This window comes from Otolemur garnettii, unplaced genomic scaffold, assembly GCF_000181295.1.
Source record: "Otolemur garnettii isolate 467f Iridium unplaced genomic scaffold, OtoGar3 scaffold00003, whole genome shotgun sequence".
NCBI lineage: Eukaryota > Metazoa > Chordata > Mammalia > Primates > Galagidae > Otolemur > Otolemur garnettii.
This window is the reverse complement of record NW_003852398.1, coordinates 9229860-9257147: the sequence shown is the minus strand read 5'-3', so window position 1 is coordinate 9257147 and position 27288 is coordinate 9229860. Positions and strand designations below refer to the sequence as shown.

At 43.5% G+C, this 27288-nt stretch overlaps 1 protein-coding gene across 2 annotated transcripts in view; it reads left to right on the top strand.

The window, feature by feature from the left end:
- The window catches only part of TENM2 (teneurin transmembrane protein 2), a 945756-nt gene that overhangs the window by 446172 nt on the left and 472296 nt on the right, over positions 1-27288 (top strand). Inside the window, exon 1 of one of the 2 annotated variants that reach the window (XM_023514817.1) lies at positions 9876-10079. The exons of the other annotated variant lie outside the window; for it this stretch is intronic. Within the exon in view, the coding sequence (XP_023370585.1) occupies positions 9941-10079 (139 nt within the window). The 5' untranslated portion in view covers positions 9876-9940. Of the gene's footprint in view, positions 1-9875; positions 10080-27288 lie in introns of those variants that run through there. 2 annotated transcript variants of the gene reach the window in all.

Sequence of the window (27288 nt, the reverse complement as noted above, 5' to 3'; positions counted from 1 at the left end):
GGCTGTTTTTTTGTTGCAGTTTGGCCGGGGCCGGGTTTGAACCTGCCACCCTCTGTGTATGGGGCTGGTGCCCTACCCACTGAGCCACAGACGCCCCAAAGTATATCTTTTAATCAGCCTCTACTGAAGCAGTGACTACTGACCTTCCTTGTCGTTGAGAGCTTTCTTGAGTCCATTCCAGGGGCAAAACTCTTACCTCATTGGCACAGCCCAGGAATTTTAAAACTAGAAGTGAGCTGGAATAAGCATTATGCTCAAGTCTCTTATTTTACAACTGGAGGAACTGGTGTCTAAGGCAGTGAAGCGACTTACCTGTGCTCACCCAGCTTTGGACTAGCAAGGTAAAATTCTAAAAAACAGCAGACACTGAAAATGATTTTCCCCAGAGATGGAATCAGTTTATTCAGCCTCATTATGAAATCATCACGCTGAAAACAAATTCATGGTGATTCTTCTAAAATCTATTTAGAAGTGTGTTTGGGGATTCTGAGCACACTTGCTAAGCTCTTCTGAATTCAGGATCCCACCTGCCTCCCCCCTCTCTCGACGAGGCATGAAGCAGTTGAAGAAAAAGTGTCAGGAGAGTCCCATCCTTCCTCCCTGCTGTACCTTGGTGACAGTCGACACCTTCTCCCCACACATGTCCTTGTTGGAACAGGAACAATGCCTCTCTAGCCCCTGTTTTGAAAAGAATGAGGCAAGAAGCCCCTCCTAGCCATGAGTGAATTATGGGACTCTCTGGAACTGCAGAGAGAGGCCAGACGCTTTGGAAGTGACAAGCTCTCCCTTATAATATATAGTAGGAGTTCAGAGAAAGGAAAATGCAATAATTTTTTAAGTACTTTGGGCCATTTTCCTCTCTTGCTTTCCTCCTGGAAAAGTCTGGACACGTTTTTATTTGGAAAGGTGCATTGTGACATTTTATATCATTCCTCCCACCTATTAATAGCTCCAGCTGCCCCAGGTGCTCATTTTCAAGATGCCCTCAGAGAAGGGGGACTTCTGGCAGCCGCTCTGCAGCTGGCAGCTTCAGGGAAGTGGCAGGTTTTAATTGATGTGTTGTGGGCACTGTGCTTTCTCTATCTCTTTCTCTTTAAAAAAAAAAATGCGGTGGGCTTAGTATCCTCTTGGGACCCGTAGATTTTAATATGTCAATTATTCCCCTTTTATTGGGACTTCCATGTTTGTGACTGACTGATGGTTTGCCAGGTACCTTTCTGACTCCAAGTGACACTGAGCACTAATGTCAACATCTCCTGTCTCTCTTTGAATAAACTTTCTAGACAGGAAATAACCAACCACACCTGTATAGATTCTCATCTATGTGACTTGTTGTTCTATACAACAAGTCACAGAAATTCCTCACAAATTAGCGGCAATGAGGTGGAATTGGGAAGTGCGACTGAAGAGCCGGAATGTGAAAGACCAGAATTCCTCAGTTTAAAATAACCCAGGTGGCTCTCCCTTGAGGGAGACAGCATTCCCTGGGCCAGTAGTTCTGGGAGCATTGGCTGAACGAGTCATCTCATATAATTCTGGCTTCTTGCCAACACTGTGAAGGCAGAAAGTCATTGGCTAGGAGCCTTAGAGAATGTGGGCTCCGCCATCATTCAGTACGTGGGGAAGCCAGTGCCTTGGTGAAGGGAGCCTTCTGGGGCCTTCAGACACTTCCACAGGAGATTTTTCTACTACCAAAGTTTCCCTCAGCATTCTAATAGACTTAGGAAAAAAAAAAAAAAAAACCACTTTGGTTGACATACAATCACAGACCATGAAATCCACCCATTGTAAGTATGTAATTCTATGATTGTTAGCAAATTTATAGAGTTGTGCGACCATGAACATCCTCCACTTTGAGAATAATTCCATTGTCCTCACATTCCCTCCTGGCTACTCGCTGTTCAGTTCTGTTCTATCCCCAACCTTGGACTCCGCAGAGCTACTTCTTCTCTCCCTGATTGAGTCTTTCCAGGCATTGCTCATCATTGCTCATGGACGGAGTTGTGTCCGCAGTACGTAGCCCATCTCTGAGTTTCTTCTCTGTTGCAGCATGGATCAGTAGTCCATCCCTTCCTGTTACTGAAGTATCCCACTGACCTGTGTATACATTTTCTTTATCCATCCACTAGCTGATGGACATTTGGGTCATTTCTAGTTTGGAACTCTTACACTGCCGTGAACATTTACATAGATTCTTTCGTATGAATGTGTTTTCTAGCAAACTCTGAACTGCCACTTCTTAGATGCTTCTGTGCCCCAGACTATGCCAGTCACCTTCAGTGCGTTATTTCTAAACTTTGCAATAGCTGCTGAGGTAGGAAATCTGAGCAGGAAACCAAGGTTTACAAAAGAAGCAATTCACTTGAAGAAATGTTTCTGGGGCCAGAATTCAAGCCCATGCTCTTTGCATTATGCCAGGTAGCCTTTATAATCCACATTAACAGAAAAGCAGGTATTTCCACAGAGCTTTCAAAGCAAGCCCAATTGCCCACCCTCCAGCCATCTCAAAATACCCCAGGTCACCAGTTTCAATGGATTGGACGTTTGCAAATCTGCCCTAGGATATCACGTACAAATAGTCTCTTCAAAAGTATAGCAGCCCCAATGGTCACTTCAAACCAATTATGGCACTGATACATAGACCAGGACAAATATATCAATTACGTACTTTACACTTAGCACCAAGGTGGGCGCAGCGAGGAAACAAAAGATGAATGGCCACTAGCCATGGCTGCAGAAGGCAGCAGGATGGGAAGGCAAGGCTTGTATACACGTGTCTGTGTTACATGGAACCAATTGCATGGGTAATGAGAGCTTTGAGTCTTTAAGGACCTCTGCAGATATCAAACCACTCACAACTCACGTGGCACCTGCCTGTGTCCCTCCTGACTTGTGTGGTCTGTAGGGAGCTCAGTCAGTAACAGAGAGAGAGAACTGAACCGAACGGTACACAATTAGTGGGCTGCTCGGATCCTCTGTGGAAAAATTCAGGAAATGATCACATGACCGAAGGTAGTTTATTTTTTCATGTTTCTCTGGTAGTCATTGGATACCAAAAGGCCAAAGCCAAACAAAAATAAGATCAGGACTTCCCAAGCCAATGTGTGGAGGAAGAATTCTCAGAGGGCAAGCGAAACACCCCAGGGACTTGGGTGGAGTAGGGGCTGGCAGGATAAATGGAGAGAAATAGACACGTTTATAAATGGAAAGCCCTTCCTTCTGTATCTTTTTAAAATATTCGGAAAACCTTCCCCAAAGGATTGGCAATTTCCCTATCAAGGCTGGGTAACCTCATATATCAAGTCTCCATTTTCCCCGCCCAAGTTTGTGATAACGGAGCTTCCATTAACCTAGGCTGAAAGAGCCGTTTCTATTCTGAGAATGTATTTATGTTCCCCTATAACTTCCTTAAAGATATGCCTCTGGGCTGTAGTACCTCCAGCTCATGCCCAGCTGAAATGTGAATACTTTTGCCAAATTTCAGTAACCGTGATTGAGCTTCTTCCGATTAGGTCGATGACAGGGCCGTGGGGGTGCCGTCCGTTGGTGGGGGATGAAAGATGCCACCCCTTTCATTCGAAGGGACTGAGGACTGAATTTGCTTTTATGTTACTTGCCATAGATTTAGTCTTCAGGGTCAACAATATCCTTTGACTTTTTTCCGCCAATTATTTCATGAATTAGCAAACAACAGGTCATCTTAGTTCTGAAATTTCTTTGACTAAGTAAACATATTCTGGCCCTTCCTGTGCTCTTCTCTATTTGTTATTAACTTAAATGACACCCTGGATTTTATTTTGGTTCCTTGTCTCTGGTGTTTTCTCAGTTCTTTGCATACCACCTTCTGAAACTTCCCTGGCTGATTCTTGTGACTTTACAGTTGTCAGAAACCTTTAGTTATCTGCTCATTTTTCCTGAAAGAGCTCTCAGATGAAAAAAAAAATCTAGTTCTACCTTTCATAATTTCCACATCCTATCAAATTTGCTTTGCTTCCTGAAAATGTACTATCCTGTTCCACTTCCTACTGAATAATTAGTTGTCCGTTTCCATCCCACTGGCCTGTAGTCATTAGCAGAAATTTTTCCCATCTGTCAATCTCATATTTTCCTGTGTTTCTCCCCACTGGTGCTACAAATGCTAGAAAAGCTTTTGAAATTGCCCCCACCCTACACTTTGCTTAAATTGTTTCATGGTATGGATTGGAAAGCATTTATAATTCCACTACAATACATTTCACTAAATGTATTGTTGCGCAAAATATTTCTACTTAAGCTCCTGGTTTTTCATTAAAATAAGAGCAATTAATATGCATATATTTTTGCATATGTACTTTTTTTAAAAAAGGAATCAGACAATACTGATTTTATTATACATATATCTGATGGAATAATTTTTTTTTTGAGACAGAGTCTCACTTTATCACCCTCAGTAGAGTGCTATGGTGTCACAGCTCACAGCAACCTCAAACTCTTGGGCTCAAGTGATTCTCTTGCCTCAGCCTCCCAAGTAGCTGGGACTATAGGCACCAGTCACAAGACCCAGCTACTTTTAGAGATGGTGTCTTGCTCCTGCTCAGGCTGGTCTCCAACTCCTGAGCTCTAGCTATCCACCTGCCTCAGCCTCCCCGAGTGCTTGGATTACTGGCCTGAGCCACTACGCCTGGCCAACTGGTTTGATTTCTAACTATATTGCCTATTCTGATAATATAAGAATAATAATAGCCATCTTCCTTGGTTTTGTCCAAAGAAGTGAAGGTAACCTTTTCATAGGTAAGAAGGCTTGAGGGGGCCAATTTCAGAATTGGTTTATTTTCCAGGGAGAATGTTAACAGCTCAAGTGAAGGACTCTGACAGAGGAACATGTTAGCCAACAACAAGTCAGATGAAGTGGAACTCTGGGCAAAAAGCCCATAGCGAAGGAACTGACACAGAGTAGGTGGGCAGTGAACACCATTTCTCCGCTGCCCTTCCCCTGTCCTGCTGCAGGATGAGCAATCCCCATGCTCTGTGAGTAGCAGCTGCTCAGCTCATAGAGAGAGCTCCACTGCTCTGCAAGAGTCTGGTCTTCAGAATCCACATCTTTCTTACTGACTCCTGATGTGAGTAATCCCTGACAAGGTGTTGCCCTGGTCCTTAATGTGATAGTCACTTCTTTTGACCCCAGCATTTTCTGAAGTTGTGAGCTAGGTTATTCAGGGTATGAGTCCGGGAGTGGTACATTCATAGTGACTTGGCATCTTCTGCTGGGGTGATTCGTATACCACAGAGGCGGTTAATCAAGGTCGGCCGACGAGACTCCCAAAACACACAAAAGTAACACACCTAACGCTTGATCCTTGTTCTAGACCCCTGGGAGCCCTTTTGAATATTAAACTCATTAACCAAAGAAACCAGTCTGCTATTAAAATACACATTCCAGCCTGCGACTTCTTTTTATTCAATAAAAATGATGTGGGTAACAGAGTCCACATTGGGGTAGCTTCTTCACACCTCCAGAAATAAGTTAGATTTTATTTCCAAGAGGAGGATAGAATCCTTCCTTCAATGGCATGGCTCTTCTGAAGGTTTCTAAGAACTTGAACTTAACATTTTTCTGGTGTGGCTATATCACATTCTACCAGTGTATGAGGCAATAGTCTTCAGGAAGAGCTTGAGGAAAATTTGTAGGAAGCAACATCAGGAAGCCCTGACCTGAATATGCTATCAGGGAAGGCTTCCCTAAAGGAGGAAGCTGATTAATGGGAGGCTAAGGAAGGAGTTGAAGGGGAGGGAGAGGACGGGAGGTGACTTGGGAGGAAAATGGTGTGTTCCAGGGACTGAAAGATCAGAGTTGTTCTGGCCGAAAGAGGGAGCTGGAGAGAGGAGGGAATAGATGGTAAGAAGTGGGCAAGGACCAGACCTGCCAAGGTCCCATGGTCATCTTCAAGGGGCCTGGACGGGGTGGACTCTCCCTTAGCAAATCAGGAAGCCTGATTTGTTTTGAAAGCATCATCTTGCCGGCCATGTGGGTAAAGGTTTAAAGAGAAAAGTGATAGCCAGAGAATTGATAGGAAGTTGTCACCCTGCAAGATGTCATGATGGCAAAGAATAGCATGACAATTCATCCTAGTCTTTTAGGAGTTTACAATCTAGTAAGGGATTGGATGCATGTATGCGAAATTATTAAAATGCCCTATGTGATAGTCCCAAAAGAATTAAACAAGGGGCTCAGCACCTGTGGCTCAAGTGGCTAAGGCGCCAGCCACATTCACCTGAGCTGGCGGGTTCGAATCCAGCCTTCCAGCCCAGGCCCGCCAAACAACAATGACAGCTGCAACCAAAAAATAGCCGGGCATTGTGGTGGGCGCCTGTAGTCCCAACTACTTGGGAGGCAGAAGCAGGAGAATCTCTTGAGCCCAGGAGTTGGAGGTTGCTGTGAGCTGTGATGCCAGGACACTCTACCCAGGGTGACAGCTTGAGGCTCTGTCTCCAAAAAAAAAAAAAAAAAAAAAAAAGAATTAAACAAGGTAAAATGAGAAAGGGAGAGGTCTCTGTTAGCAGAAAAAATCAGGGAAATAACCTTACATGTCAAGCAGGGTCCAGTGAATTAAGTGGCCTGACTTCCTTCCTTTCTTCCTCCCTTCCTTTCTTTCTTTCTTTCTTATTTGTTGTTATTTTGATTTGACTTGATTCATTCATTGATTTTTTTTTTTTTGAGGTAGCATCTCACTCTGTTGCCCTGGGTACCTGGGTAGAGTGCCATGGCATCATAGCTCACAGCAACCTCAAACTCATGGGCTTCAGCAATCCTCTTGCCTCAAACTCCTGAGTTGTTAAGACGATAGGCACCATGACACCTGGCTAGTTTTTCTACTTTTTGTAGAGATGGGATCTCACTCTTGCTCAGGAGCTCCAAGCATCAACCTGACTCAGCCTCCCAGAGTTCTAGGATTACAGGCATGAGGCACCGTGCCCGGCCTGGTTTTGATTTTAGATACAACTGATTCCAGATTAAGAACTTGCTTTAAAAGGAGTCGGTCCACTATTTTTTTTAAAGGCTACACATCCACACACATTTTATAGTCAGCCTCACATTATCTTTGTCAGGCAAGTAGACAGCAGGTTTTAGTTTTGTTTTTAAACTTCCTTTAAGAGTGGAGTAAGTGATTTCTCCCATTCCTATTGCAAGTCATCTGTCAGTCAATACAGCTAGGAAGGGCTTAGAGAGAAGTCTCTTGAACAGAGGAGGTACTGTTGCTATTTAAGCAAGACAGACCCAGAAGCATACAAATGACTGTGCAGATGAAGATGAGTATGATGCATTTAGCCTGAGAAATCTGGAATTGATTGCTTTTAGACAGACTTACACAAAGTTCTCCTAGAACTCTTGAAGCACCCTCTCAAATCACTGCACGAGCACTCTGTTTATCATTCGCCGCTGACCGTACCTGCATACAGCTTTTTTGTAGTGGGGATGGCCAGTCAAGGGCACTGGCTGGAGGCAGTGCAAAACCTCTTGGGCTCTGCTGGGGATTCTCTTTTGAAAACAAATAGACTGGGTTATACTAAGATAATGAGCAAGAAAAATGTCCAGCTGGCCATGGGGGGAGGCATTGTGAATGTTTTCAGCACCCGCTGTGCGTGAGCTTGGGTAAGTCATTTAAATTCTCTGAGTTTCTTTGTAAGAATAAGGTGGTAAGGCTGGCTGACGACCTAGGTGTTTTGCAAACTTGGTTCCGGATATAGATTTCCATCCAGGAGAGCTGTGAACTGATTTTTCAGATGGTTTAGCCTCGTATTGCAAGCATTTAGTTATATGGGTCTAACTATATACAAGAGGGGGTTTGATGGTGTCCTTCATACTGATATCTGGGGAAAGAAGACTCCTTGATTCCTCTTAGCATCTGAGAAACACATTTGGGGCTGAGGAGATGGGTGGTCATTTGAATATATATTTTGACTGTACCCAGTAGTTTTTATAATTGATGAAATGGCATACTGTATATATGGATGAAGAAATAGTCTCTCATAGTTTGCATTCTTAAACCACACTCATAGCATGCTGTTCCATTTGAGGTTATGAAATTTAGGGATGTTGACAGATCTGAATGCATCCAAAGGAAAGTGATAGGACGAAGAAAAATCTGGGAAAATTGCCATATACAGAAAAGTTGCTAAAAACTGGGAAGACTTGGTCTGAAGGAGACTTAGGGATACATTGCAGCTGTCTTAAATATTGTGAAGAACTGTCAGAGGAAGAAATATGAGACTTATCCTGGCTCTGTATCTCCTAATAGATCTGGGGTAGATCGATCGAAATTGTAGGGAGCTTAATTTGGGCACAGAGTAGAGAAGAAACTTCTGACAATAGCATGTAGCCAAGAATAGAATGGAACCTACTTTCCCTTGTGTAGGGAGTAATCAGGAAGAGACTGGATATTAACAATATTGCTTGTGATAAGCAGAGACTGATGTTTTTATATGTGTTGACCCAATCCACGTGATAACCCATCAATCCTATTAGTATCACATCTATTCCTATTTCTATACTACAGATGAAGAAATGGAGGCACAGTTGGGTGAGCCGCTTGCCTGAGATCACACTGTTAGTAGATGATAAAGCTGGGATTGGAACCCATGTTGTTCTATTGTAGAGTCTGCAGGTTTAAACACGTTGCTATGTTGGACTCTAAGTGGCCATGATGTAGAGATGTTGTAGATGTTATTCCTGCCCTGAGTTTCCTGAGTGGTCTTTGAGGGGATCACCCACAGTGGTGCCTAACATCCACGCGTGCCAAGGTGCCCTTCTGTACTTAGAGTCCCAATAATCGAGTCTCTGTGCCTCTTCCTTCTGCTACAGCCAGGCACAGTCATCTAGTTACCTTTCCCTTATTTTCTGGAATCGGGATTTATTGTTTCTTGGTAGAATTTTCTTTGTCTGGCGTATTGATGTCATCTACTTCAGCAGCTACAATATGGCATTCCTTTAAAAATAAATCACAAAAATATCCAAAAGCCCTACTTTGGGAGTATGTAGGCTACAACTACACCTTCCTTCCAGACGTGATGGATAGACGTTTCTCCTCTTCCCCATCGGAGACTGCACCTTGTGGTGAATGTTTGAGAGAGATTTCCACTTTATTGGTCCTTTGCACATTAAGAAACACAATAAAAAATGGAAAGTGCATTCCAGTGCAGGAAAGGAGAAAGAATCCCTTTCAAATTTGATAAGATCTATCAAGAGGTAACTGACCAGGAAGGAGAACTGACCCGATTTCTTATACAGGTGCTTTAAAATAATTTGACAACAGGTAGTTAAAATGTAAGTGCTCTAGGCTGTCAATCACATTCCGTCCTTCTGGGTTTTAATGCTTGTTTTACTTGAGGGAAGATGATATTTGAACATTCCGTGGCATCCATCAACAAGAATGTGCACATAGTTTCAAATAAGGGTTTTCAGCCTTCTGAAACCAATTACTTCTGCCTAAGTGGAAATGCCAAAGCAGAGATGTGTCGGCCACTAAGAGAATAATTTTAAAAAATTAAATATATAGGCCACGATGCTGTGAGACAACAGAACTTGTGTGTGTGCATGCGTGTGCACACACACACGCGCACGCACAAACCTTTTTAAGAGATATTTCCCCCAAAGTCTGCGTCAAACGATGTTAACCCGGAGAGATGCAGAAATGTCAGACACATTACATGGGCAGGACTTGCGGCTGGCATTTGGCTGTCAGCGGGGGAGGCGTCCTCCCGCAACTAATTCCTCAGGAACCTCATGCTGAGCCTGTCTAGGGAAGGGAGCAGAGAGGAAGGAGGGAGGGAGCAGATATTGCCTCTTACGGTTTTCCCTCCCAGCTGGAGAAGGCCTCAGCTGTGTCAGACTGGGAGTGCTGGTGATTTTCTGTAGTTAGAGGGGAACACAAAAGGCCGAGCATCCCGTCCCCAGCCCCTGCCGATGGTGAGCCAGCCTCTCCTGATCATTAGCGTGGCTGGCACTGTTGAATGCAAGCCAGACGGCCTCTCATGGAGACTCGTCAGCGCCTCCCCTCAGCCTCTGAGTCCTTTCCATGGGAGCCTCGGGATGGAGTCTCTGGGTAAGGATGACGGGTGTGTATGCAGATGGGGCTTAGCAAGGACTTTTCCTAATTGACAGAGTAGTTGAAGTATTTACTTTAACCCTTCGGCGGGTATCCAGGGAGAGAGGGGGACTTGGCTGTGAAACTGTTTGACGTTGCACTGCAGTTGTCTCACAGTGTCGGGAATTCTTCTCACCGAGTGCAATTTCTAATTCCTAGCAGGCTGTGGATCTGATTTTTGTTTCTGCTACCTCCGTGAGGTCTGCCAGGTATAACATCGGAAAAATATTCGGTGAAAATAGATGTAAAGTGGAATTTATTAACTGTAAACATCTGTTAAGTCGAGTAGCCTGTGTCTGTTGCTGAAATACTCTTTTCAAGTTACTCTGTCTACATCTGTCACTTTTTTTCACCCTCCAGAGACCCATTTGCTGCAGTCCTCTGTGTACTCATGAAAATGTGTGATTGGCTTTACCCTTATTGTAGCTCTGTGTTAAGACATTTTTAAAAATAGGCAAAAAGAAGAGAGGGGAAACCACCCGTTCCTGTAACCGTTCCTTCAAAACGTGTGGCTTAGTCTTGCTACTTGTATCTTAATATTTAGTATGCTGAACAGATTTTTGCGAAATGCCTGGTGTCTTCTGCTGCAGGTGGCTGGGTTTGCTGACAGGTCTCTAGGTGAATCGTTTGCCTTCAAGTGGTGTTCTGCTGTCTTGTCAATTTAAATGGAATCATGATAACCCCTCGCATTTTAGGGCAACTTGTATTTTGCAAAGTACTTTTACTTCTATGATCAAGTTGGTCTCACTTTTATTATTGCATCAACCCCACGTGGTAGGTATTCTGGTGGTTGTTAGCTCCGTTTTTGAAACGAGGACACTAAAGGCAGAAGACTCACAGGCCACACAGTTAGTGAGTGGACATGTTGAGATTTCAACCCATTTCGTGTCTCAAGCCTTCCTGTTCTTTTTTGAGACAGAGTGTCACTTTGTTCCCCTGGGTAGCGTGCCATGGCATCATCATAGCTCACAGCAACCTCCGTCCTTTGGACACATGTGATCCTCATCTCAGCCTTCCTAGTAGCTGGGGCGGCAGGCACCCACCATGATAGCCAGCTAGTTTTTCTAGTTTTAGCATAGATGGGGTCTCACTCATGCTCAGTTTGATCTCAAACTTGTAAGCTCAAGCAGTACACCCGCCCCAGCCTCCCAGAGTGCTGGAATTACAGGCCTGAGCCACCGTGTTTGGCCAAGCCTCTGCTTTCTTATACCTGTGAACCGCAGGTGATGTAGACAAAACCACACAAACATAGGTCGCTGCTTCCATGTAGTCTGTTTCATAGATACAACACACACACACGCACCAATTTCCCTCTGTTTTGCCTACTTCTTTTTGCTTTTTAGGCCACACTGAGTGCAGTCAGGACATAGAACAAGTTCAACTTAACCTTTCTTCGACTACTCAGCCCTGCGAAATCACACGAACCTGCACATACTGTGATTACTCTATAAGTTTAGGAGTCCTGAGATGCTATAGATTTCCTCCCATTTAAGGAGAAAATCATCAATAAATCCAATGATGGGTTAATATTACCTCTCATGAGTTGAGAGAAAACAAAGAGATGATTCTATAACAGTGAAACTGCTTCTACCTTTGTTTGTGCAGAAAGGATATGAGAAGTTGGGGAGGAAATCCCAACGTCCTTCACAACAGCACACTCTGACCATCTCGGACTTCTCAGTGAACAAGTGACTGTGTCCCCAGAAGCTGGGGAGGACCGATGTCCTTGCCAAGAGGTTGTGTCTTCTGTCTGTTCAGATAAGCTTGGGGTTTTCTCAAGAGTTTGCCAGCAAGAAACCTCAGGAACTAGGAACAGCTCATCAGGCACCTGGGAGCACATCTGAAGGCTACTCAGATAAGCCCCCTGGGATCCAGGGGGGCACGGTTACCTCTCCACTCCTACCCCTACCTTTCCCTCAACCAAAGCCACATTGCCACCATGGGCATTCAGTGACAAGCAGCATGCAGCCATGGGTTCATTGAGGAAACATGGGGATAGGGCCACAGTGTTGGGACACAGAAGGCACGCATGTGTGTCTTGTCTTTTGGGTTTTCCAAATATGCTTGGCACTGCCTTCTTAGGACCCTTTCCTTTTGCTTCAGAAACACAGCACAGATTCCTTTGTTGGGACTTTTCCTTAGAGCATTTGATGATCTCTGGGTTACTTTCTGGAATGGGCACATGCTCCCCCGACCTCAGCCACAGCCTCACCGATTCCACACGTTCACCAACACACAAGTGCAGAAGTGGTACAGAATACCACCAGAGTTTGCATTGTGTCTGTTGTATTTTACTTTTTGAAGTTACTCTGAAATTTTTTGGAAAGTAGATGGCGGCTAGATTCATAAAATCATAAACTGTCAGGATTGGGAGGAGGTCTAAGTTGCATGTGGTCTAATCACCTCATTATAGTGATGAAGAAATCAAGTCCCAGGGAGGTTGACATCTGTTCCCATCTACCACGATGGGGACTGTGTTGTGTATTGTCTGTTTGTCCTTCCCTTTCCTCTCCGCCCATCAAAATCTTGTTCTTTTCCCTGAAAGCTGATTCTAGAGGCTACGTCTGTGGGTGTCTGTCCTCTAGCTGGCTGATAACTGGGGCAATCCAATAGGAAGTGATCAAAGGTCAGGAGGTAGAAGAAAGGGAGGCGGGAGCAGTTATGACCAGCTTCCTCCTTGGCAGGGGCCTCAGTTGGCTGTTTCCCTGCACCAGAGACACGGACAGTCCCCTGTACCCCTGTCCGTACATGGAGTTCTCTATTTCTGGATTCCTCTGATCACTCTAACTTTTGCTTGCCCTAGAGCATGGCCCCATCTCTTCCAGTTTCCTTAAACCTTGCCCACAACTGTTTAAACAGCCCTCTTTTTATAAGGGGACTTATAAAAACTCTGCTTCCATTGCCCAGGTCAAGTGTCATCTGCTTTCATGATATAATAGAAGCAAAAGCTGAAGCCACGGCCCAGCTAGCTCTGTCTGTGTCTACTGAAGCCTCCTCTATTCATCTTTCCACCACGTGGCTTTTACTATGCACAGCTTAGTACTTTGCATAAATACACCATAGTTTTAAAATACTTAATACTTTTCATAGTGAATAACAATAGCATGCAGTGATTCAAAGGAGAGGCTCAAAGTGTTGGTTCAAATCCCAGTCTAGCCACTTCCCAGCTTTACTGAACAAGCACGTGGCTTAACATCTCTGTGTCTCAGTTTCCTCTTTCATTCCAATAAGGCTGTTGTGAAGATTAAATGACAGCAGTTCATTCAAAGAACGAGCTCATGTGAAGTGTTCACTATTAACTGTTCATAACCCTTCGCTTTTATTACCGTTTGCTACTTGTTAGGACTCACATTCTATACACAGAAACATTTATTAGGACTCTGATTCTGTAAATGGAAAGATTTGCAGATTTTCCTGAGCCTTGCTCTGGCGTAAGATTTCACAAGGATAAAGTCATCGGTTCCCAGGAATACTGAAGCGTGATGGGGAGGTGGGGAGGTGCAGGTGAGTGGGACGTGAGTCACAGGGATGTGAGGACAGATGAGACAGCAATGCAGAAAACACCGTGCTGGGCAAGCCTGGATGTGCTGGGAAGCTCTCACCCACCTGGGAGGAATGTGAATCAGCAGGGTGGGTGTCCAGTTCCTGGCTGGCTGGCTCGGGTATAGACTTTGAATCTGTCAGAGACACAGCCACGAGCCTGCATGTTTCTGCACGATAATGATGCAAGGGCCAGTTTACAAAGGCACTGACGAGCCCCCACCAGGAGACAGCGTTTCTTTAGCTTCAGAGCGTAAAAGAAATTGTTGTGTTCTTTTTTTTAATTTCTCGAGATATTTATTTTTTCATTTGCATATTTGATGAATATTCAGAAATGTGAAATTGGTTAGACTTGACTATGGCCTCACTGAAACTCTACTGTCCCTGGACAACAGCCGTGGGGATTTGGAGAGAGGAGCTTAAGTTCTAAACTGCCCTTTTCAGGTAGAATGCAATACCCAGGTCTTCACTGATTAAACCTCCACGTGGGGCATTTCTTCCTCCCAGGTTTACTCCTTGTGTCCCCAAGGCTGGAGTAAATTGTGACTTTCTCTTACCTAGGTCCTGTTTCTTCTCTCCTCTCATTAAACAGGAGACGGTGACATGTCACTGAAAGAAAGAGAAATTAAGTCATCCTATCTTTTGCTGTTCAGAACAGTGACAACTCTCTGTTATTACTTTATGTCAGACAAGGAAAGAATTTAATACACTGTTGGAGGGCATGGGGACACAGGAGGAGACGCGTGGTCCTCTGTCATCTCCGAGTTAGACACGGGCTCTAACACCCAGCTAGGGCAGGCAGCCCAAGCTTCTTCCAGGACGTGTCCTTTCTTTTCATTTTCTCTTTTGCTTTTATTAGAATTCTGATCGTTGGCTCAGAAGATAATTATCCCCAGAGCTGACAGCCAGATTGAGTTTAGCGAGACAGGTGAAGAGATGAGTGTCAGTCCCTGGGGGGTAGGTAGGTTCCAGCCTGAAGCTGCCTTCTGGTTGCTCCGTCCACACCGCCATGTCCACACCATGCCTGACAAGCAACTCTCCTCCGTGGTACAAACATTCAGGCCCATCAGGGACGAAGATGATGAATGAACGTGTTCTCTCTTCTAAGTCTCTGCTTTACTTCTTCTAAGTCTTTTATTTTTTTTAATAAACCATATGCTGACCATGCTGTTTCTAAATAAAAATTATCCTGTCTCCTATCCAGTCCCTTTGCTGTGAATCTCCCTTGCTCTACTTATTCTTTTAAACTTTTACTTCTGCTTTTTCATGGTGCTGAGGAGTTTCTAACTCGATATGTAATTATTGATTGTGTTATTGTCTGTTTGCTTTTGCCCGCCCAGGAAGCTCCTCCCGGGCAGGAAACATGGTCTGTCTTGTTCATTGATACGCGGTCTGTCCCATGGACCCAGTGTGGTGTCTGGTACGTGGAAGGCTCTCTGCCAATATTTTGCAAAGTGAATAAACAAACAAGTGTCCCAAAGAGGCCACTGTAAGAATTTCCTTAACTTCAGGGAAATACCTAGTGCTGTGTTTAACTTTAAGAGATATTTCCTAAGAAATTAGGGGGGAAAAAATCATCCTAAAATCATATTCTGTGAAAACAGTGCCAATGCGAAAGGAACAGATTGTCTTTACAATTGGCCGGTGTTTTAGTTTTAGATTATTAACAAGTTGAAAACACAAAATTCAAACCATGGAGTGGCGCTTATTTGAATCACAAATGGCTCTGCAGACCACAAACTGAGGACCAGTTTGGGAAAAAAATCAGACTTCATCCCTGGTCCCTGGGGATTCTAACATAGCTTCCCAAGCTTCTGTGACCTTGCCTTTAGTCCTCCCACCACAGATACATCTAGCAATTGTCTCATATCTCCTGGGCCAGAGATGGAAGCCCAAAGAAGGGCCACATCCAGCAATATCACTGATTAGAAGAGTCTCATCCACTTTGAATCATCAGCTCCTGCCACCAGCAATGAGCCGTGAGCGCCATAGGAGCCAGCTCCTCATCTGGGAAGAAGGAAGCAGACACAGAAAGGCGCCTGACTCAGGGCAAGCCTGGGGCCATGCTGGTCTTGATTCTCAGATGGCTTTTTGGAAGGGAATCAAAGTGACTGCTTTCCAGCCTCTCTCATGTGTCCACACACATGAACACGCATGTCCACAGGCACCATTCGTGTCCCTTCTGTAACACAGGTGAGCTGAGAACATACCCGCCTCTTCAGGAAGAAAAGAAGATCCTCTCCTGTACATCTCCAGATACCTGCGTTTGACTCAGGTGTGGGAGAACTTATCTGTGTCTAATCATCTGTTCGTCATCTGCATAAACGATCAGGGCTTCTTTATCAGGCAGAAGAAATTCCAGAAACAATGAAAGAGAGCGTGTGAGAGGGCCGATGATTCTCCCAGAGAGTTGCTTACCTTCCTCTCCTCTCTGTGCATCTCGCTTGCCTGTGTGCAACCCTGGGTGATTTCAGTGGGGCCTCCAATCCACAGCGTTCTGCTTGTCACTGGGCACTGGCGAGGTTAGGGATGAAAAGCCAATTTTAGATATTCTCTGGGTATTGATCTCCGTTTATCAGAAAAGGCTTTTGCTGTGCTGGTTCACTTCTGTGCTTAGGCAAAGGCTTTTACAGATTTACTGCCATGACTTATCCAATCTATTATAACGTAGCATCAGCATTCAGGCTGTTTTCCCCCTTTCTTTGACCCAGTTTTAAAAACATCCAACTAAAAATGCTTCATTAAGTTTACAGAGAGGTTGCAAGGCAATCACAATTCCTCTACAGTTGTTACCAAAAGAATTGCTATAAGGCCTATACCTCTGGCTCTCCAAAAGCTTCTGTCTTCTGGGCTACAGGATGGCTGGCATGCAAGAAAGACTTTACCAAAATCCAACTGAACTATCAGAGGTTCTTTTTTTTTTTTTCCTCCCTCCCTTTATTCCTTTTCCATTATCACTGATTATCCAGCTTATAAATCCCATGTTGACACTTTCTCTTTGGCTCGAGGAAGTCCAGAAAGCAGGGCTGTGGCCCCAAGGCACACACCATGAAGTATTAGCGCTCAGAGACACAAGAGTGAGGGCAGGGCTCACCGCTTAGAGATAAATATGGTCAATGCGAGTGAATGTTTTCAAAGATCTTTGAAGAGGAACTTCTTGGGGTACATTTGTTCACGTTCCCTCCTGTCTGATGTGCTCTTTTTATTTCTTACCTACGTGGACCACAGAAAGCACAACTTTTACCAAGAAGCATTTCCCCAGCTCGCAAGTCTGTCATTTCATTCTCTGCTTTCGATTCCTTCTGCTGAGAGTTTGAAATTGCAGCCTGAAGCTCCCAAGCAATCAGCAAATGTCAAATGTCCCCAAGCACAGCAACCAGCTGAGATACTGAGGCCCCGCACGCTGAATGGAGATTGTATTATTATTATTATAATGTCTCCGGTGGGGCGGGTGGGGAATAGGAAGGTAAAAGAACAGAAAGGAAAAAAAGAAAAGATACCTTGCACAGACACAAACACATTGCCTTTCCTTGCCCAAAGTCATCTAATCACCAAAGTCATTCTACCACCAGATTCAGGAGCAGTTTGCTAACTTCATTACCACCATGCCTTGAATAAATGATAAATGGCATTGCATGCTTCTAATTGTTCATGAATTTGTTTTAATACCTAGAATTTTTCTCCCATGTAGGCTGAACTTCCCCTCACGTTAAATTGTCTGTTTACTTTAATTAAGCCTTCCCCGGGCTCTCCACTTTATTGAGCTTGACAAGCATTAATTTAGAGTGAGTGGGGTTTTTTTTCCTCTCTTTTTCTTTCTTTTTTTCTTTTTTAATTTTTTTCTTTAACTTTAGCCCGCTCATCCTTGCCTGGCAAAGAAGCCATGAGCAATTGACAAGCAACATATTGCTAATCCCGGCTTTCTTCGTGGGAAGGTGTCTCAATCAATACCAGCCTGCATTTCCAAGTCACTCCTGCTGATAGTCTATGGTGCATCTCTTTATTTTGGCTTCTTAGCATAAGCATCTTTAGCTAGGATCTGGCAGACAGGGGGATGCTGAAAAATTTTCAACTTAACATTCCAGCTGTGACAAAAAGAAAAAAAATAGATGTGTACATATATATTGGGGGGAAATTGGGGAGACTGCTGAGTCTTCCTCTCACTGCTTCTATTCTGATTTTCTTCACACCGCTCTCTGGTTCTTTATGTCTCAGACCAGATTTTACTCCTCCTGAGAACTTTTCAGTGACCCCCCTCCCTCCCCACGCCACCCACAGTTAAGTAAGGTTCCTCTTGCCTGCTCTCAGAGCACCATCTGTTTTTTCTATCATAGCGCATCTTATATCCTATTTAAATTAACTTAGCAATTTAATTTAAATTGACTAGATTGTCAGCTCTCCAAGGAGCGAGAGCCTGTCTTGCTCATTGTCGTACCCCACCTGGCAAAGAGGAGCTTCTCAAGAAAGAGACGCTATTGAATGTGACTTGTAAGCTCTGTGATCTGGAAGCCAGAGAGAGCTCCCGTTCATGCCTTTGTGTTTCAGACAGACCCTTGAGTCGCATGTGGCAAATTTGCCTGCCTCTTTAGATCTAAATAGAGCGTGTTCTTAGGCGGAACAGGGGCACTTGGAGACGGTGGGCCGGTGAGGATTGCGCCTTCCCTGTCTCCAGTCTATCACCCTCATGCAGAGAAGATCAGGGCCAAGATGCATATTTATGATCTCTGGATGAATGTGCCTTCTCTACCTGCCCACGGGGAGCTCTCCCCTGAGTCTCACCTCCGCCAGCCACACTTCTCTGTTCTGATGGATGGAGCTGACCGGGCAAATTGCTATGCTGATGAACTGCTCAGCTACCTGAGCAAATGTTCCAGAGGGATCTCCAGGGATAGACCACATTTTAGAGAAGGATTCATCCACAGCCTGGGGTGAGCCTTTTTGGCCCTCAGCTCGTGGAGTATGGTGGGGTAAGGAAGATGAAAGTACTGCAATCTCAGTGCTCACTTTTCGGCACCCCAAGTGCCTGTCTCTGCAAGAAGCCTTATTGCCTTTTTTTCTCCTCCCAGAAAGTTATTCAAATGGGGACCTAGAGGTCTGGGTGTCACGGTGCTCATGGAAACAGCAAAATCAAGAAGCTGAACTGGAAAGCACTTAAAGGAAGGATGCATTACCTTAAAATATGCAGATGGAAAACTGACATTATTGTCAATGTCAGAAGTCACCTTTCTGAGTAAACATTTACCTCTGGGCAAATGCGGGGGATGTGTTTCTTTCCCTTTACAAATGACTGGGTATGCAAATGCAGGCGGTTAGAGTTCTGCCCCAGAATGTGGAGTTGTCTTCTTTCATCTATCTATAATGAGGAACATGCAGGAATCTGTCAAAAAAGGCATCACGGGCTTGATTTGTGCCTTCTGAATAAAGGGGATTTCAGTGTTAAATCTGCCAGCTGGTTTTGTGCCTAAGTATTACATCAGTCTCCTGTATGATCTTGCATCCTGTCTAAAATGCAATATTTTGGCCTAATGGGCAGGATTAGCACGAGCTGGGAAGCCATAAATGAAAGTTTCTTGTTTCTAGAGAGCAAGTTAGAGCTTTTATATTATCTGCCGCGGAGCTTGGTGAATTTAAATGTATCTCTTGGGCTTTGGTAATATTCGTGTTAATGTCAAAATTGATCCCATTGTTATTGAGATGTGTGATTTTTTTCAGGCCGGAGATGCACAGAGCCTGTTGCCAGAGCTGATGAATGTCTGCACAGGGCACGTTCTCTCCAGCTTTCCCTGAATTGAGTGAGGTTATCGTGGTGGCTCCTACCATGTTCTCTGTTCATAGGTCTGCATTTTTCTGCAAATCACTCATAAATGTAATTGGCACTTACTGAGAACATACTATGGACCAGGCACTTCACTTGACTCTGGAGATCAAATCAAGTCTGTTGCAGTGGTGAACAGTGGGATCTGGGTGCTTCTCCCACAAGATCTGTCCCTACAGACAGAGAGGGCGAATAAAACAAATGAGCAAACAAAGCCACTATGTGTATAAGCACACATCGGCATTAGTGTGGTGTGGGCAAAGAGTGAAATGAGAAGGGAGGGAATTTCGATGAGTGGAGCTCTTAGATCAGTTGATGGCCAGGTGGTCTTTAAGCTGACGGAGGGTGAGGCCACGCCCACCTGGAGAACAGAGGGGAAAGAGCTTCACAGCAATTCGATTCATGTGTGCTAAGGTCCTAAGGAGGGAAGAGTTTGAGATGTCTGAAGAAATAAATGGAGGTCTAGGGTGGCCCCTGTGGCTCAAAGGAGGAAGGCACCAGCCCCATATGCCAGAGGTGGCCGGTTCAAACCCAGCCCCAGCCAAAAACTACAAAAAAATAAATAAATAAATGGAGGTCTAGTGTAAAACCAAGGCACAGAGTGGGGTGAAAGGGAATTGCAGAGGCTTCCGCAGAGAACAGGCCACGCCACACTTTGCAGTCACGGTGAAGTGTTTATTATTCTATCCTCAGTGCCGTGAAAAGCCACTGAAGGGTGTTTCTCAGTTCAGTTTATATCTTTGCAAAGCATATTTTTCACACCCATGAGAATGGCTATTACTAAAAAATTAAAACACTAAACATGAGAAATCACAAGTGTTGGCAACGTTGCAGAGAAGTTAAAACCCTGGAGTATACCGTGATCCAGTTGGCGTGGAAAACAGTGCAAAACAATTAAACATAGAATGACCACTTAATCCAATTCCACTTCTGAGTATAGACACATAAAATGGGAAAGCAGATATTTAGTATACACACAGTCGTGGCAGCTTTATTCACAGTAGCAAAAAAGGTAGAAACAACCCAAGTGTCTGAAAACAGATGGGTGAATAAACAAATGTGGCCTGTTTGTACAATGAAATTGTACAGATTCAGTCTTTAACAGTAAGGACATTCTAACACATACCACAACGCAGGTGACCCTTGAGGATGTTATGCTGAGTGAAATAAGCCAGATACAAAACTCGTGTTTGTGAGTGCACTAATAGTAAGTACCAAGAGTAGTCAAACTTGTCCAGACAAAAAGGACTGGAGGGAAGAGGGGTTGGGGAGTTATTGCTCAACGGGTAGGGAGTTCGGGTTTGGAAAGATGAAATTCTGGAGCTGGATGGTGATAGCAGTTGCCCAATAGCATGAATATACTTAATGCCATTGAATTGTACACCTAAAAATAATAGGTGTTGTTTTGAATGTTAACACAATTTTAAAAACCTCTATTTTATGCTAGATGGAAAGGAGGCAAAAGAATAATAGGGTACTGCTGTCCCCCAGTATTCACCCCCAGTGGGGGTCTAGTGACGGCAGAGAGGCTGAGCATCTTGGGACTTGAGACTTATTTTAGATGAAAACGTTACAGGACTTATTTGTGGATAATGGCACCGTTCTTTGTGATTTGATACAGTGATACCCTTGAAGCCTGTAGACCCCACGTGTGGGTGGGTAAAACCTGGCAAATTCCCTTTGACTGGCAGAAGTGTTTAAGCTTGACGTCTTGGTGCATGACAAGGAGGGTTTTATTTTTAAACTCTTCGGTAGTCTTGGCTGGAATATGGGAGCAATTGCTGTTGACACGTGAATATTTGCCCGCACTGTCACCCAGCAGTCATACGCTCGGTGTGAACACGACTTGTCGTGAGATTCGCAGTGATAACTAGCATGTGGCTCGAGTTGTTCATTCTCCCCCTCATTAGTAATGCACATCTCCCATTAGCATATGCAACTAACTACTCCCTCTCCTTGGTGCAGTGTTGACATTCATTGTAATGATTTATTATCCAAGCTAAATAACCCTCCATATGAGACGACAAACATGCCCGTGTTTGTGTTTTCTGTTCCTTGTGTTTTCTTTCTTGCTTCCGCACAAGTAGATAGTTCTTTATGTGATAATTACGTGGTGCAGAAATAAGCAAGGGGGAAGCCCACTAGAAAGGTTAAGAATGTTGATAAGGTTTATTAAAAAAAATAAATAAATAAAGCCTGAGAATCCAGCAAATTTTAGTGACATCTCACCTGAGTGCCTTCTTGGAATTTAAAAATAATGTGGATTATTAAAAAAAATGTCTGTTACAAGCAAACTCTCTGTATAAGACTTCATGGTCTATAAAAGGACCACATTTGAGCTTCCCCCGGAGCCTCCAAAGCCCCCAGATGTCTTATTTATTTGGGATGTTTCCAGAATGATCTGAACCATCGGGTGCGCATAATAGTTACAAAGTGGTAGAGAGTCGTGGACAGGATCTGGAGCTCTTACGTTAGACTGCCTGAGTTTGAATCCCAGGAAAGCCACTGACTAACTGTGTGACCTTGGATGGTTGGCGGAAGTTCCCTGAGCCTCCGTGTTCTCGTCTATAAAGTGGGGACAGCAGTCCTCCTTTTCTCCTGAGGTTCTTGTAACAATTAAGTAAGATAATAAACTTATTCTAGGATAGGCTCTTGCAACACTGCCTATCTTAGAGTAAGTGCTTGAGAAATGTTAGCTGTTATTATCATCATTTATAGCTATAAATAATATTCCTTGAAGAAAGACATCATATATGAAAATAAAGATATATGTAAACACATTATCCTATAAAAACCTGGGGAAATATAGACATAGGGGTCATTATTTATATAAATACGTATAGACGGTTGAAATCAATGTTGAAAGTTTCTCACAATGTATGCAAAGCTTTGTGCTCATGAAATGGGAGTATTTTGCCCTGTACAACACAAATTAAAAATCTTGATCCACATCCACTTCAGTGTTGTGTCCAAGGCACATCCTCACTCACTCTGGTCATCCTCTTTCTTATCAAATGTGTGTTGCCCGTTCTTGTTGCCGTGACCATACTTAACCTCATTTTTGGACATGGGAGCCTTTTCACTGGCTAATGATAATTATCCTATCTTAAATCACAGGCCCAAATTCTATTAGTTTTCATCCCGTTAAATTACCTTACCTGGCTTGCTAGGGCAGTTTTGTTTTCTAAAGAATAAGAAACACTAATTTTGGGTCCATTTGCCACTTAAAAACTAAACAGGTTATTTGCGCCATAGGCTTTTCCCCAACAGAAAATTGTTATTGATGTTTGTAAGGATCATATTCCATTCAAAGGTGAAAGGCTGCTTCCACTTGCCATTTTTCTTGTGATTTTTTTTTCCTACACTGTGTCTGCAATTCAACACTCCTGGGCTCAATTAAAACATGTATTTTGCCACTGGATTTGCAGAGAAATGATCAAACTTGAATACTAATACCTGGGCTCTTGCCTATGAATACAAGGATGATGCCCACTGAGGGATGGCTTTCAAGATAGTGGGCAGTGAACCTGGGAAGCCTGGGGGATGCTTACAGCCCAGTACAGGTCTATAGCTAGATGTTGCTATTTTTTGTCTGCAAACATAGTATTGTTTATTAAAATGGTGTGACTGCTATCACATCCACAGGGGAAATTTAAAGCCACCAAAATTGTACGCTTTCTGCTTTTCCAAGGGCTAATAATTCCCATGGGCAGGAGGTTAATTTTTCCAACTGTGTTGTGAGGACCTAACACATTGCATCATGATAACAACTAATATTTGTCAAGTTCTTACTATGCTCCCCCTACCCTGGCTTGGGACAGAACAATGACCAAAGGCAGCCATCGCCCCTAGCTCATCCTAAGAATTAGAGAAGGTAACGTAATTATGGGAATCAACCGGGCAGAACAATTACCACCTAGTGACTGGCAATGAATATTCTGGGCAAAGGGAGCAAGGCATGCAGCTACCACTGTGGATAGGTGAGAAACTGAGAGAAGTTCTTTCTGGGCGGTTGGAGTTAGGGAAAGCAGGTGGAAAATGATGCTGGAGAAATGATAAGAACCATTTCATCTGGGCTGTGGTAGGAGTTGGAATACCATCCTTAGTACAATAGTAGGCACTATGAATATTTTCTTCCAAATGTTTTGGCAAAAATGGGGAACAAAACTCATTTTTTGCCTAGGAAGGAGTTAGATGTGGGATTTGAACCTGTACTTGAGCCTGTAATCACCATGTTGTACTTTCTCTCTACAATGACATTTTTACAGAGTTTTGACTTACGAAGTCATTATCCAGTGTCAATGTTGTCTATCTGTAGAGTCTGTTACGTACGTCTGCCAATGGTTTGCTTTTCATCAAAAAGAAACTATGCTAACCACCGGAAGAGTAAACAGGGTACACAGAGGAACGGTGACACGGTCCTGGTTGGCTTTACACTGAGTCCTGGGGCTCCATCCTGGATGGAAGCTTACAGATGAGGCTTGAGTGCTGTTGGTCTCATTGCATGGTGCCAGGGCTCCAAGAGGACCAAGTGCTTAGCACCAAGTTGTAAAGCCCAAAAATAGAGTTTAAAGGGAGCGAAAATTGTATTATATTCGAGAATAGTTTCAATGTACTTAAGGAACAAAAGCAGTCCTCTGAGGTTCAATACAAAGAGGAGAAAAGAGGGAAGGGAAAAGAAGACAGAGAAGGGAAGAGGAGGGGACATGGCCACCTTGCAAGACGACCTCAGTCTTTCTCTCTCAACTTTTCCTTTGAAGCTAAACACTTGATAGATTAGCCCAACGCAAAAGAAAATGCCCTCTTTTATGCGTGAAAGCTTGGTAATTGCTGCAGAAAGATACTTACTGGCTCCTAATATTCATATAATCTGATTAGTTTTGAATCCTACCTCAGCAGAGGATGTTGGATTAATCCAATTCGTGGCTGTTTACCTTGTCCCTGTGTTCACTTTTTCCCCATTTTATATCCTTTCTGGATAGCTTCGGTGGGTGCTTTCAACAAAGTCACTCCAGTATCTTAAACAAGTCAGATACCAGTTCAAAAAAAAAAAAAAAGAAAGAAAGAAAAGGAAAGGAAAAAAACCAAAGGAGTAGATTTCAATGTTTGAAGAGGAATGGGATTCTGTTAGTTTGTTCTTTTATTTTTGCTTGTTAGTTTGGTTTGTTGGTAACAGTTGAAACAACTCTGTGGCTCTCTTCCTATGCTACTAAAATTTTGTTGGGCAGTTAACATCTCAATTCATAGACAACTGTCTCATGACCAATCCTCTCTGAGCTTTGAACATATGGCTGTGTCTGATGGCTTCGTTGATTTCACCAGGGAGAGTTTTAGAAGATCTCTATTTGAGGGGGCAGCCACTACACAGATGAGTGATACACTGCTGGAATTAATTATTGCTTGCCAAGTTGGAGAATTGATTCATCCTAAACTCACAGCCAAATACTCATCTTAAAGCTGAAATGTTTTTGATTAGCTGGGCCCAGTTCCCCTTCATAGCCGCTCTAACCCAGTGTCATTGGTATTTTGCTGTTAATGGGGAACAAGGCATTTGAACACCCTAGTGTGAAATTCCCTTTCTAATTATATAAATATGGTACTGGCCATACATTATCTCTGGGACCGATAATTAAGCATGATCTTACCTTGCAACTCCAGGCTTCCTTTTGCCCGTGAAGGATTCCTTTCTTCCTGAAATGAAAGTGGCATTTCAACCATCTGTCGTAGGCTGCTGTCAATAAAAGAATCCAATCACATTGTACCCACGTTATTCTGCATGAATAATGAACTTGGTCTTTATAAATTCATGTGTGTTCCCCGGAATATAGGAGTGGCCTCCAGGATTTCTGACCTTTCTTGAGATGAATACCACTTGAGCAAATAATAAATCAAGAAAACCTCCTAATAATTACTGGAATCTAATGGGGAAAAAGTGGCAGAGATTACTAGTGATAACTGCCAGTCAGCCTTGGAAATCTACCTAAAAGCATGTCAGTTGGGTGAGCCTTTTTCCCCTGACCAGTGTCTCACTGTCAGGACATCTCACTTATGGCTTGATTAGCTTTTTTTAGGCCGCAGGGCTCTCTATTCATTTTGGAAGTTATCCCAGTGGGCACTCTCCTAGGCTTCCCTGGAGAGAGGGTACAGGCCAGCATCTCTCATCTTATGGTAGGACTGTGAAGTCTGACGTTTTCAATTACCTACCAGGCCTGGCATTTTCTTTGTATAGAACACTTACCAAGTATCAGACCCACTTTTCTGCAGTCCCTAATACAAAGAGCACCCTATTAATAGTTTGCTTCGGATAAATCGCCACCATGCCAAGTATGAGCTCCTACAAGAGCCAGGCTTGCATGTTAAAAAGAAAAACAAATGAAACTATTCTCCATTTTCTGTACGTTTAACCTCGTTGAAACTACTGACAAGTCTTTTATTTTGGAAGTACATTTTTAAAAAGACTTCCAAAATATGATTTAATTCTTTTCTTCCCTCCAGAGAAATAGGATTTAAAACTTGTGCGTGTACCCTCCAGAAATGGCTCAACCACACAGAGTCAAAATATCACAGCAGAGAAAAAAGATGCTATATTGTTTCAAAGTCAAGATCTGTCTCTTGCGATAAAGAGATTTAAATTCTTACTATTCACCGAGTTAGAGCCAATCTGAGCCATGGAATATATTGAAATGATAGGACGCTTTCAAGTTTAGCATTTTGTGTGTGTGTGTGTGATCCATGCTTGGAAATTCTGTTGGAGAAATACGGTTATACTATTTTGACAATTTTTAACCTGCGTAAATTGGATTTTTTAAAGTGCACAAATTGATGTTCTGCCTACTTGGAGAATGTTTTAAAGATACCAAGACTTCAAAGAAAAACAGCGAGAGTAAATCAGATGCAAACATCCCTGTATCCATCCTAGCAAAATTAGTTTAGGATTTCCTAGGGCAATGCTAAATTAGAATGATGTTCAGGCATCAGGGCAAGTACCACTGGTAATCATCCTTTTTGTTATGGGGGAGTGGCTGAGAGAAGAAAAGATATTCTCCTATCTGGTAGGCATCGCTCAATCACATCGGCTTCGTAGATATTTTCTAAGGATATAATGAAGAATGCTTAGTGTCCTTGCTACTGTCACGGATAATTGTGTCAGTTTCTGGTGCCTGGGAGTTTAGGATGTGAGGTGGCCTTCCTTACCCTGGCTGTTCTTTTCTGCCTTCCTATGTGGTCATCAGCCATCTTTCTCTATCTGACTGCCAGGTAAATTAGGTCTCCAAAACAGCAACGAGTATTAGACACGATATCAGCTCCAGAAGCCGAAAGCACTCTTTTTTTTTTTTTTTTTAAATGAAGCCAGAGAGATGGAGTGATCTGCTGGATAATAAAGCTTAGCTTTAATGCCAGCTCCATGCTGTTACAGCATATTACTAAACAGCAAGAAACGTGGCACAGATGTTGTGGCGGCCATATTTTACACCATCCAAAAGGTCATGTCGCTTGTTATTACATTCAGAATCAATATTAAGTGAGCGTTCCAAATTTCAGCTGTCAGTTGAATTTATTGCTGCAAACCAAAGCTGAAGGGTTCTCGACTGTGATTCAAGCAAGCTAACAAATTAACTAATATAAGAGCACGCCTAGAAGATGCAGGTGACCCACATGCCGACGGCAAAAGCTTGGTTCCTACACGGCTGCAAGAGCGGGACGCCCCAGTTGCCAATCAGAAACAACTGCCATCTCCTTAAGAAAAAGAAGGAAGAAAGGAGGGAGAGAGAGAAAGAAGGAAAGAAGGAAGGAAATTATCAAGTACATGAG